Source organism: Protomyctophum bolini (genome assembly GCF_963924005.1).
Source record: "Protomyctophum bolini genome assembly, chromosome: 6".
Classification (NCBI taxonomy): Eukaryota; Metazoa; Chordata; class Actinopteri; order Myctophiformes; family Myctophidae; genus Protomyctophum; species Protomyctophum bolini.
The window spans coordinates 24268550-24280868 of NC_137867.1; the positions used below are offsets into that span (position 1 = coordinate 24268550).

The 12319-nt window shown below is 43.3% G+C and overlaps 1 protein-coding gene across 2 annotated transcripts in view; it reads right to left on the bottom strand.

Moving 5' to 3' along the window:
* osbp2b (oxysterol binding protein 2b) overlaps positions 1–12319 on the bottom strand; it is a gene marked incomplete at its 5' end in the record, with an annotated part of 53154 nt that overhangs the window by 1493 nt on the left and 39342 nt on the right. Inside the window, 10 exons of one of the 2 annotated variants that reach the window (XM_080764976.1) lie at positions 543–763; positions 869–1053; positions 1495–1590; positions 3503–3606; positions 4293–4413; positions 4644–4889; positions 4986–5138; positions 5826–5892; positions 6782–6902; positions 10710–10908. In XM_080764976.1, the coding sequence (XP_080621102.1) occupies positions 543–763; positions 869–1053; positions 1495–1590; positions 3503–3606; positions 4293–4413; positions 4644–4889; positions 4986–5138; positions 5826–5892; positions 6782–6902; positions 10710–10908 (1513 nt within the window). Of the gene's footprint in view, positions 1–542; positions 764–868; positions 1054–1494; positions 1591–3502; positions 3607–4292; positions 4414–4643; positions 4890–4985; positions 5139–5825; positions 5893–6781; positions 6906–10709; positions 10909–12319 lie in introns of both variants that reach the window. The other variant, XM_080764975.1, reaches the window with a different exon arrangement.

Sequence of the window (12319 nt, forward strand, 5' to 3'; positions counted from 1 at the left end):
GCGATACGCCTCTGCTGGGTCCACTGTTCTCCATTATGCCACTCCTTCGATCTCAGTGCCGTTTCTTGAGTTTCTGGACCTGAAGTGAGCCGGGGCGGGGCCTTTGCTGGCACAGCGTACTAGCTCCTGCCTCTCCAGTCATAATCATTTACATGAAGGTTGTGGATACCTTGAACCTTATTTCACATTCTGCATCTTTCACACAGCATTGGCTTTGTAATCCAAATATAATATGAACAAACCTGCAATCTTGCTGTATGTATAATGTAATCATGATATTAACTTATACTGTATGCCTCTGTAGTACACACATCTGTCTTTTTCAGTGTCACCAATGTAACTGTTACATGACTCTTTTGCTCGACAAAAACTGAAAAAGCCAGCATTTTTGTTAAGCAGCACATTTGCCTTGATAAGGTTTTAATGTTTAGTGTAGGTATAGTTATTATAGTTACTGTATGTCCCTTTCTTCTTTCCTTATCACAAATAAAACCAGCCCTATTCCTACTTGTTGTCCTACTGTTCTGTCCCTCTGTCTTCACCTTCATCCAGAGCATCTGTGACCTCCGCTTCCCTCCGCCTCCTCACAGCTCTTTGTTTCTCCTCCAGCCTCTGTTTCTCTGAATTGGCCTCGTCCCATCGACCTGCCTCCATCAACCTCTGGTCAGGTCGCATGCGGCTGTCGCATATTGCCACTCCGTCTTCCATCTCGTTGAGGGTCAGCGCCAGCGCCGAGAAATGGTACATGTTCTCAGCATTTTCCCTTACAGAGCCAGGAGAAGAAGAGCGTAAGAGTTAAAGAGGAACTGGGCAGTAGCTCACAATATTAGGACAAAGCAATCCGTTTTGTTGTTGTTTTCTTGCTTACGGGAGAGGGTACTTCTTCCAAAGTAGTTTGGGGGAAAGGGTCTGGTAGACAGTCTTCTGCTTGCCTTCTGAAGCACTGCCCCCACGACTACTCTGAACGATTTTGGCGCTCTCTATCTTCTCATCCCAGGTACCTGACAGGATGTAGTGGGCCTGGCCTCCGCTGTCTGCAACCACACCCGTCACCTAGATGGTTGGATAGAAGAGAGAAAAACAAGGAATAAAATAAATAAGCATGGAACTCAAACAGACAGACCCACACAGAGCCGAAAGCATGATCTCCTGACGTGCACACACACACACACACACACACACACACACACACACACACACACACACACACACACACACACACACACACACACACACACACACACACACACACACACACACACACACACACACACACACACACACACACACACACACACACACAATCTCCTGGCAGAGATAATAAAACTGATGGGTCATATTCCAAGAGCTTATGCTTCTTTAGTTTCTGTGGAATGAATTAGTTTAAGCATGCAGATACTATCCAGCAGGAGGCAGCACAACATAAGTTCAATGCCAAGCTTATGGGCACACCACACATCAATGTAGGCTGAACCTGAAAGAGAAAGGATTTACCTTGCGGGGAACTTCCCGGGAGAAATAACTGTAGGGTAAAAACTTGAGCTGACAGGTCTCCTTTGTCCTGTGGTTGACAATCTCAATGTCCCCTGACTGAGACAGAGGGTCAGACAGATGGAGTAGGGGGTAAAGAAAGAGAGGGGGCGAGAGAGAGAACAGAGAACATGAAATCAGATCAATACCCAGAAGAGGTTTACAGATGGACAGAGACAGAGAGAGGAAAGACATGGAAGCTTAGGGAGAAAAGAAAAACATGTACCATCCCATTACTTTCAGAATAAAACTTCTGATACTAACAGTGTTCTATAGTAGTATAGTCACAATTTTCATTCTTCTTACTATTTTACAATCAATTAACATAACAGCAGGCGATATCTATTCTAAATGTACACAGTATATCATAAACCTCATGATGGTGGATAGTTTTCTCAGGCGTATTAAGTAGATTGATAATTTCGACCAGGAGGCATGCCCTACAATAACATTTATCCAGTGGATAAAATAAAAAAAAGTATCAGCATCTACGAGTGTATCCATCACAAACATGCTCGCACACACGCACGCACACACACACACACACACACACACACAATAATATCCATTATTACGTCAAATTCAGTGAGACATCAAAACCCATCAACAAAGGATTTATGGAAAATCATATTTGTTTTAATATGCTGCGGTTTATCGAGCCAGTCTCAAAGATCGAACCTGACACTGTCTAGAAAGAGAACGTGACATCACCCTATTGAAAGTATAGGAATAGCAAAAACCTCTCAAGATGGCTCCATTGAATGGTTCCTCAAGTTATATAGCCATGATCTCGACTTCACAATCAGCGTTTCTGATTTTGGTAATGAAGTGATGCATTTTGTTATGCCTGTCTGTGTTCTACAACAAAGCTGTATTGACAGACAGACAGATGAAATATAATCAGCAACACAAAAGGGAAGAATACATTCCATGAAAGTGGTAATTATGTATTATTAAACCTGACATTCAAAAAATAAAACAAATGAAAAACGGAATCTCTTGGACAAAAAGCTATGACACACAACAAGGCATTTAGACAAACAGACAGGTACAGTAGATTAACAGGGCCTTCTTTCTCGCACAAAGGAGAGGTTGTTACTGTATTTCATGGTGTTATTTGAGATCAAAGTGAGATAAAGCCCCAGGGACCACAACGCTGGTGCACTGTAACGCCATGCTCCAATTTCCCTTCTTCACAGCACTCTGCACTGCTTGCTTGAATTATATACCATAGGTCACTGTTTCCCAAACAGTGGGTCGGGACGCATTTGTGGGTCGCAAGCACATTTTTGTGGGTCCCTTTGTTTTTAGTTTCCTACATATTGTTTTTAATTTAATTCATATTATTTCAAAACATTTGAAACAAGATGTTCCATACTGTATTGGGAGAAGCTGAGGTGTTCTGTGTTTCTGACGTTACGCTACGAGATGTTACGTTGCTCATGGTGGTCTGACAGACCACCATGCGCCACCATGCGCAACAGAAAACATTCACCGCTATGTTGCAGTTTGTAGGCTGCAGTTGCAGTTGCAGTTTGTAGGCTATTAATTCCCACTAACGCTGTCAAACCAAGTGTTTGATAGTTCCCACTCATGCCGTAACCTTAGTGTGAGTTTTCTCTTCAGTTGTGGACGTGGATGTGGTGGGGGATGTGGCGTCCACCGAACAGTGCAGGGCAGCAGGCACAGACAGGACATATTGTATGCACAGAGACCAAGGCACGGGACGTGTGTGTGTGTGTGTGTGTGTGTGTGTGTGTGTGTGTGTGTGTGAGAAGAGTACGAGCAGATTGACACGCCGTTAACAATGCTTAGATTTAAACAGGGTATGAGACTGGCAGTGGCGTAATTTGCATAGGGTTGCTGGGTTATGTGACCCGATACATGGGACTTCCACTGCAAGGGGCCCCAAAGTGTGCATATTTAAGCAAGTACTTTAAAGACTGCCAATGAGAAAGGGGAGCAAACTGACCTGGTCAATCCACAGCTTGCCAACGATGATATTGTGCACAGTGGAGGTGACCTTCCGCCACACGTAGTGGTTCCCACTGGATTGGAACTGCAAGTGAATGGCACCTGAGAACAGACATGGTCAGAAAAGAGAAATGAATAAACAGAACAAGAGAAGGGTTACCCGATGGTGTCACTTTGGAGAATAATATTATGTCTGTATTTCAGTGATCTACATTGCATATGGATGAAGAGGAAGAAGTGACAGTACAGTACGTTTCTTTTTCTAAAATCACCATCTCGTGCAGTTGATGGGAAAAAATAATTTCCCCACAGAGGCTTAACCCAAGATAATAAACAACAAGTATTCCACCGCAAGTCCCTACCATTACACAAATCCCCATAGGAGGAATACAATACGAAACAGGTCAGATAAATACCAGTGTGGCGTTATTATATGTGCATCTATCAAATCTATCTCATTATCATTTATCCTGGGCTGACAGGCCCATGCCCTACACCATCCCAGAGAGAGTTCTCTTTATGCGATACTTTATGCATCTGTCACGACTCACGAGGGGTCATAAAATTCATCCCATTCATTCTCATGCCGGTTTCTGTGGCTAAAGAGAGTGCATGTGTGTGTATGTTTGTGTGGGGGTGTTATGCAATAGAAATCTCCTAATCTCAAGTGGTACTGTATACAGAATAGCACTCACCTAGTACGGTGTCCAATTTCTTTACTCATTTGTTTTCCTTGATATTATACACAGCCTAGAAATTATACAGTGTTGTGTTATACAGCGTCTCACCCAGAGGCATTATGGAGATGTATTTGCCACGGAACTTGCTGGCTATGGTGATTTCCTGCCATAGGGTCCAGCCTCGTTGGGAAATCACATGATGAGAAGCTGCAGGAGGATGATGGCTCACCTGAGAAAAAGAAGGCGGGTGGGAAGGAGTGAAAGGTTACCGTTACAGCAAATGGATTACTTTATAGAATATTAATAAAAGAGAACACCGCACAGCAGGACTGATGCTTCGTTAAGTATTCCATAAAAGAATCAGTGAACAAATGTGAGGGCGTGTGTGCGTGCTCTGTGTGTGCGCGCGAGTAAGTACATTTGTGTGTGTGTTTGTGTGTTTGTGTGTGTGTTATTTACCTGCTCGCACAGCGAGCGGTAGCCATACTCCTCCCTGCGGTCCAGCTCGTAGCTCTCGCCCAACAGGGGGTTGAAGGGCTTGGCCGTGCGGTGGACCGTGGTGGAGTAGGAGGAAATGGAGAAGGCAGCGACCAGGCACATCTGCTCCAGGGAGGATTCACAGCGGGCCGCCTTGTCCAGCAGCTCATGGTACTCCAGGTCTTCGGTCAGCCGCTGGAGCATCGACAGAGGCTCGTTGAAATTTACCTGCAAGGGGAAACGCAGAAGATGCAATGTCTAGCACACACCAAGTGAGATTCTGTGTTAATTGACCATGCACATACCGTGCAGCTCAACACTTACGGGCATTGGGATTTTGGAGAGTTCCTTGCCGATACAGTTTTTCATGATGCTCCACAGGTTGAGCGAGTAGTTGGGTTTATCTGGGACGTGTGTCCGGTGCCGTCTGCGGGGCTGCAGCTCCTTCCCCGCCAGGTCGTTACAGTTTGGAGACACCTGGGATTAGAAGGTAGTGTGATGTGCAGGAATTAGGAACCTTTCAAACCTTGTGTCAAACATGGAGGAATACTGTCAGAGGTGATCTGCAACATCATGTTTCCATAAAGCCGTGGTTTTGCGCAATAAGGCTCTTGCGAATAAAATCCTGAATGGAAACACCTCAAATGCAAATAAGTGTTTTTCGCAAAAACACTTTTGCGCTTGCAGGGGGGGGGGGGATTTTTGGGCTATCTCGAAAAAGTGGAATGCGCAAATGGGGTATGGAAACACTTGCGGAAAAGAGTTCTAATTCGAAAGCATTGAACATTATATCGCTTTTGAACAGTTGGAAAAGAAAAAAAAAATGCAAGGTTATCTGTCTGTAGGCTTGCTCTCCCCGGTGAGAGTGTTGTATAGTACAAAACACTGCAGTCCTTAAACCAGAAACCTAACCCTAAGGTAAGGTAAGGTAAGGTAAGAATATGCTTTTCTTTTTCTTCCACTGAAATCACTGAAAAGGTGAAAGAGAATGAACATAAACAGAAGAGGAAGTGAGGGAACAGAAAACAGTGGCAATTAAGATCTAGGGGAATTATGCAGAGAGCTGTACATCTCTGGCACCACTGGGTTGTGGGGGTGCCATCAGAAAGGACAGCAGTATGTATTAAAACTAAGCCATGAGGCCTGTGTCAGTCAGACACTTACATGGTCATCCTGGTTCCAGTCATTGGGATGGCCTCCGCTTGCTTCGCTCAAGTTACTCTGAGAACGCCTGAAACATAATGAACATGGGATTTCACGATAAGCAGCGTGCACATGCGCGCGCACACACACACACACACACACACACACACACACACACACACACACACACACACACACACACACACACACACACACACACACACACACACACACACACACACACACACACACACACACACACACACACACACACACACACACACACACACACACACGACTGTGTCAAATTTGATCAAGACAAATGCTCATCCGAGATGATGTGGGGACATCAAACAAGAAAAACAGGTTATGAAATTACAAAGAGTATCCAGAAATGTTGCACAGCCGCAGAAACGGAAATCTGAACTGCTTTACTTTCCTGCAGCAGAATGAAAGGCTCTCTATCCAACCAGGCAGCAATCTCCAGATCTAGGTCAGGGGTTCTCAACCCGTGGGTCGAGACCCCTAGGGGGGCCGCCAAATTATTTTGGGGGGTCCCCAAATTATTTTCAAAGTGAATGGCTGGAAAATGGAAATGAAGAGTTTACATAGTACATGCATACACTTTCCTTAATGATTATATCTGGTTTCAGTATTTATTTATGATTTTGCAGTCAGTTTGTATTGGGGGTGGGGACACCCCAACTTTAGCACAAACATGGAAATATTTGTGCAAGGTTTCAAGTGCTGTTTACTGCCATTATAAGAAAAATAAACAATTATGTGAAAGAAAAATGTGTAGAGGTACTTCCTTCACCATGCACAAGGAATTTGGTGCTGATCGGTTCGGCAGTTTAAGAGATTAGCCCCGGAAAAATAAACAGACAGAACAAAGACCCACAGACAGACAGACCTCTTCTGGGCAGCTTTCCTTCTGGGGGGGCTGAGTGTTGGTCACTAGGTGAGACCTACAGTACCTGTGTTGTGTATTCTCTGTGGCCGTCACTGTGATGAATGCAGGGGAGTCCTCCATGGCATCAAAATACTCAGTATCCTCATCTTCATCACTCGCCTCCTCTTTGAGCGGCCTCTCACTCCCTTCTGGCAAGACACACAGATTTCATTATGTACTGTACAAGAGAATGCTTCACAGTGTGCAAAAGCTATATCACATGATTCTGGTTTGTAGACAGGGTTAAATGAGGAAAAGTGGATAATCACATAGCTATGGAGATTAATCAATTATAATCTGCTTAGTTAAATAGGTAATCTTCTTGCTGGCTAACTTGCCCAAATTAGTTCCTCAGGGTACATTTGTCACGCCGAATATGCAGGAGTATTCACGGATTAAATAAACTAGTCCGGAGGTGTTTATTATCAATATTATTACTATTACTCCAAAAAAGCCCCCTGTACCCTCAGACTCTGGTCCAGTGGGCAGCGAAACAAGAGTAAATGTATCATTATCAGACCTAAAATAACCCTTCTACTTCTTGTGTAGCCCCAAAATGAGTGGATATACAGGTCTTGTAGTAGAACTAGTGGGTCTTACTCAAATTAAGGGGGGGAAAGTATTATATCTCTGCTGTCGGGAACAAACCACCTAACTCAAAAATGTTCATTTTTCAGGAAATGAAAATTATAAATTTTTCATGAAATTAAGAAAACCGTATATATATATATATACCATATATTCAGAGCATACCTATTTACACGCACCTCGACAGTGGGTGCAGGGCCAATAAGGCAATTATTATCGATCTTCAAATATCTTAGTCAGGTCAGTATACAGATGCAAACATTTCATCACTTTTTATCTAGTTCCTTCAGATTGAGTCACTCCCCCGTTATGTGCCACCCCCACAAAACACAGGTGAGTCCCATTACCCATGAGGAGCCAGAATTGTGACAGTATACAAAATATACTTGTATATACACACCATTTACATAGAATACATCATATTAAAAACATTTCTCTCTAGTTGAGACTCCAGTACCACACGTGTGGACAGTTGAGTATAGACACCATAAGTACAGAAATACAGAATAACTAGTAAGGGTCCATTTGGATATAGGAGGGTTCATATAAGTCCCTCTAGTGGTGACTCAGGAGGATGCAGGTACACAGAAGCAAATCACATTAAAAGGACTGAGGGAAAGGGCAAGAAGCTACATAGAATGTCTCATTTCATTATGTTGATTCAGACCTTTTGGAGACATGGTTTGTAGTGTATGTATATAAAAACGTTCACGTCTAAGTAGGAGGTTGTCTACATTGCCCCCCCTTCGTGGAGTCTTGACATGTTCTATTCCAATATACCTCAGGGAGGAGACATTGTGATGTGCTTCTGTAAAGTGTACAGCTACTGGGTTGCGCTCATCTTTCATGCGTATGTTGCTTCTGTGTTCTGCAATTCTGGTCTTCAAACATCTGGTTGTCTTCCCTATGTAGGCAAGACCATAAGGACACAAGATTAGGTAAACGACATTCTTTTGGTTACATGAAATAAAACCTCTAATTTTCATCTTTTTCCCTGTCTGTGGGTGATTGTAAGTAGTACACTTTGTAGTAAAGTTGCACTGGGTGCAGGAAACACAGCGATAGTTGCCATCAGGCATATCTAAAAAGGTTCCTTTTGTTACTGGGGGTATGTCAGATTTGAAAATATGACACAGGAAGAATGTCTGGTAAAAAGACAAGTAGCACCTACTGATACCAGCACTTGCTGTTTTCTACAATACTCCCCCATGGGGAAAGAGTTTGAGAAGATCATAAAAAATCACTGGCACATAGTAAACACAGATCCACAACTGTGCAATGTTTTTAAGAACACTCCAAAAGTGGTGTATAAACGTCCCCCAAACATTAGAAACATGTTGGTGAAATCTGACCTACCCCCAGTAACAAAAGGAACCTTTTTAGATATGCCTGATGGCAACTATCGCTGTGGTTCCTGCACCCAGTGCAACTTTACTACAAAGTGTACTACTTACAATCACCCACAGACAGGGAAAAAGATGAAAATTAGAGGTTTTATTTCATGTAACCAAAAGAATTTCGTTTACCTAATCTTGTGTCCTTGCCTACATAGGGAAGACAACCAGATGTTTGAAGACCAGAATTGCAGAACACAGAAGCAACATACGCATGAAAGATGAGCGCAACCCAGTAGCTGTACACTTTACAGAAGCACATCACAATGTCTCCTCCCTGAGGTATATTGGAATAGAACATGTCAAGACTCCACGAAGGGGGGGCAATGTGGACAACCTCCTACTTAGACGTGAACGTTTTTATATACATACACTACAAACAATGTCTCCAAAAGGTCTGAATCAAAATAATGAAATGAGACATTCTATGTAGCTTCTAGCTCATGCCCTTTCCCTCAGTCCTTTTAATGTGAGTTGCTTCTGTGTACCTGCATCCTCCTGAGTCACCACTAGAGGGACTTATATGAACCCTCCTATATCCAAATGGACCCTTACTAGTTATTCTGTATTTCTGTACTTATGGTGTCTATACTCAACTGTTCTACGTATGTCCACACTCATAATGTGGCACTGGAGTCTCAACTAGAGAGAAATGTTTTTAATATGATGTATTCTATGTAAATGGTGTGTATATATAAGTATATTTTGTATACTGTCACAATTCTGGTTCCTCATGGGTAACACACTGTTGTAAGGTAAAACACTGTTGTACGGTAAAACACTGTTGTACGGTAAAACACTGTTGTGTACGGTAAAACACTGTTGTGTACGGTAAAACACTGTTGTACACACACACACACACACACACACACACACACACACACACACACACCGCAAGGTCGCCAGTTCGAACCCGAGCTGAATTTGTGTGTGAATGTAATGCACAATCTATGTAAAGCGCCAAAGGCGCTATATAAATGCCCCATTTACCACACAGAGATGTGTACATCTCCAATCTTGCACTGGCAGATTGGTCTGGTTTTCAGGCTAGCAAAGATGTGCACCTAACAGATGTTGGCTCTTCTTCTAACGCCATATTCTGTTGGCATACAAATGGTCTCCTAAGTGGGTGCCGTCTGATGGCAGATCTTGTGAACGTCCTATGTTTAATGGTGCTAGATCCCGCAGAGTGTATTGCTGGAACAGAGAAAGGTCGATAATAAAGTTGATTTTCTCCTGATGTGTCAAAATGTTCTGAATATTTTGTGGCTTGGGGCCATTGGGTCCAATATTTATTTCAGTTCAGTTCGTTGAGTTCATGTTCACTTCTCCCATTGGAATGAATGGGCTACATCACGCAGATACGGGAAGTAAACCGCAGATTTTCTATTTATTTTTGTCTTATGCGCCGAGTCCTGCACCGCATGCGTGCATCTGTGGCACCAGTGCAGAATGCACCAGTGCAGAATGCAGCGGCTGGAGGTGTTTGACACATGCACAGTAGTAGTACTAAGCAAAATCAGGTGCAAAATCTCAGATTCAACCAAAGTTGAAAGGAAAATATGAAAATTGAAAGTATATCCTATTGAAATTCAAAAGGCATTCATTATATTTGTGCAAAGTTTGGAGCCAGTTGCACTACTGATGTGCCATTAGGAGGCGAACGGATAAACACTGTACGCCTCGTGTCTATATCATTGAAATACTTACCACCTAAATCCCAAGAGAAAATAGATCTGTCTTTCATCAGTTAAGTCAATACAAAACATGCTACTTTGTGGACGAAACCATGTTAAAGCACTAAGACCTGTTTACAACAGGTTCCACCATTTTCAATTCGTCAGAACATTAAAGCCATACAAAAAGGTTGTCCGTTAGACCTTTTGTGAATATTGCCCATATTCACATTGGCTGCCGTGTGAATATTCAATCAGGTATTTTGAGGTCCGAACACAGGACAGCAGGACTCACCCTTGTCGGTGGCAGGGGGACTGGCTGTGTTGGCAGCGAGTGTGGGGGCTTCTCTCCAGGCTCTCTCAAGGCTGTTATGCTGCTTGGCTAGCTGCTCAATGGTCTCCTCCAGGTGGGCACGTTGTTCCCGCTCATACTGCAGGGCACGCTGCCATCTCCGACTGTGAGTCTCTGCTAGGTCTAGGAAGTCTCGACACGCCTGGGAAAAGGGTAAATACACAAATATATTATACAGCATATATTTCCTATTCCATGATCATTTTCATGACCCTCAAAAAAACATTTCACGGGCCGCATATGTAACCTATTTATATTCTCAAATATCTGTCGAGCTGCCAACCTGCACATTGCACACAAGTAGGCCATGTGTGGCCTACTTGTGTGCAAGCAGAGCGCACCATGAGGTGCGCTCACCACTGCTGGTACGACTACTGCTCTGAGTCCTAAAGCGCTCTGTTGTGGTCAGTGGTCCCTCATTGCCCAGTGGAGTACACATACACGTACCCAGCCGATACATACCCCCTATTGACCTTATACCAATTTTGAAACGTACTTTAGTTACGTCATCGAGAACAGTGGTTTCTCATCATTGGCTGGTGGAATGTACCGACTACATACCCAGCCGATCGCTATTCTTGGTCCCCGATTGGCCGGTGGACAACACCGACATACATACTGTACATACTTGGTCCCTGATTGGCCGGTGGAAAACACCGACATACGCAGCCGATTACAGTACAAGCTCTCTGCTTGTGCAAGTAATTATATATTTTCCTTAGCATCAACTCCAGCTTATGACGGCAATGGTGAGAGAATGAGGGAATTCAGTTGCATTTTAGCATCAATCATTGCAATAAAGGCTATTGTCATCATTATCGTCATGGTTTTGAACAATCATCATTATGTCAATAAGTAGCTTCCATGACTTTTTGTACTTGGGCCTCTGCACTGCGCTGCTGAGTGTGCAATATTACTTCCCGTCATATCCTAGAGCACATCACATTGTAAGGTTACAAAGGCAGCATTAGCCACAGGCACACTCCTTGGCTGCAGAACAGACAGTATTGCGGTCAGAATCGAACAGCACTGTCAAACTGTCCATGAGGCCCCTACCGCTGACTCAACATTATTGCTGAACAAAGAAGTTACTTCAGGTCAAATGTACAGCACTAGCATTATTCCACACAGCATGCCTGCCAGTCTGGTCACGGAATGAGTTCAAAGGTCAGTGAACCTAAATTACACACCTGACAGCTGACAATACATGATGAAAGACAAATTAATGATCTGTAAACTGATGTTGTACACTGTACAGTATGTTTGACCGGATTAACTTCTTTGTTTTCTGCATTAACGACGTGAGTAAACTGAAGCTATATTTTTGAATTGCCAAAATGCAATTTTGTTCCATTTGTACTTTTTTCCCTTTTTTGTGTCAACATTTGCCAAGATAAGTGTGACTGTGGCCTTTTACTAAATGCTTCGCTGGAGGGCTTAGTGCCATTGGGATTGTTTGATACTGTAGCTAAAACCACTTGGACATGATACTGGCTACAGTCACGCAACTCTGATAATCTCTGTCCTCTAAGCCTAGTACCAAATGCATGTTG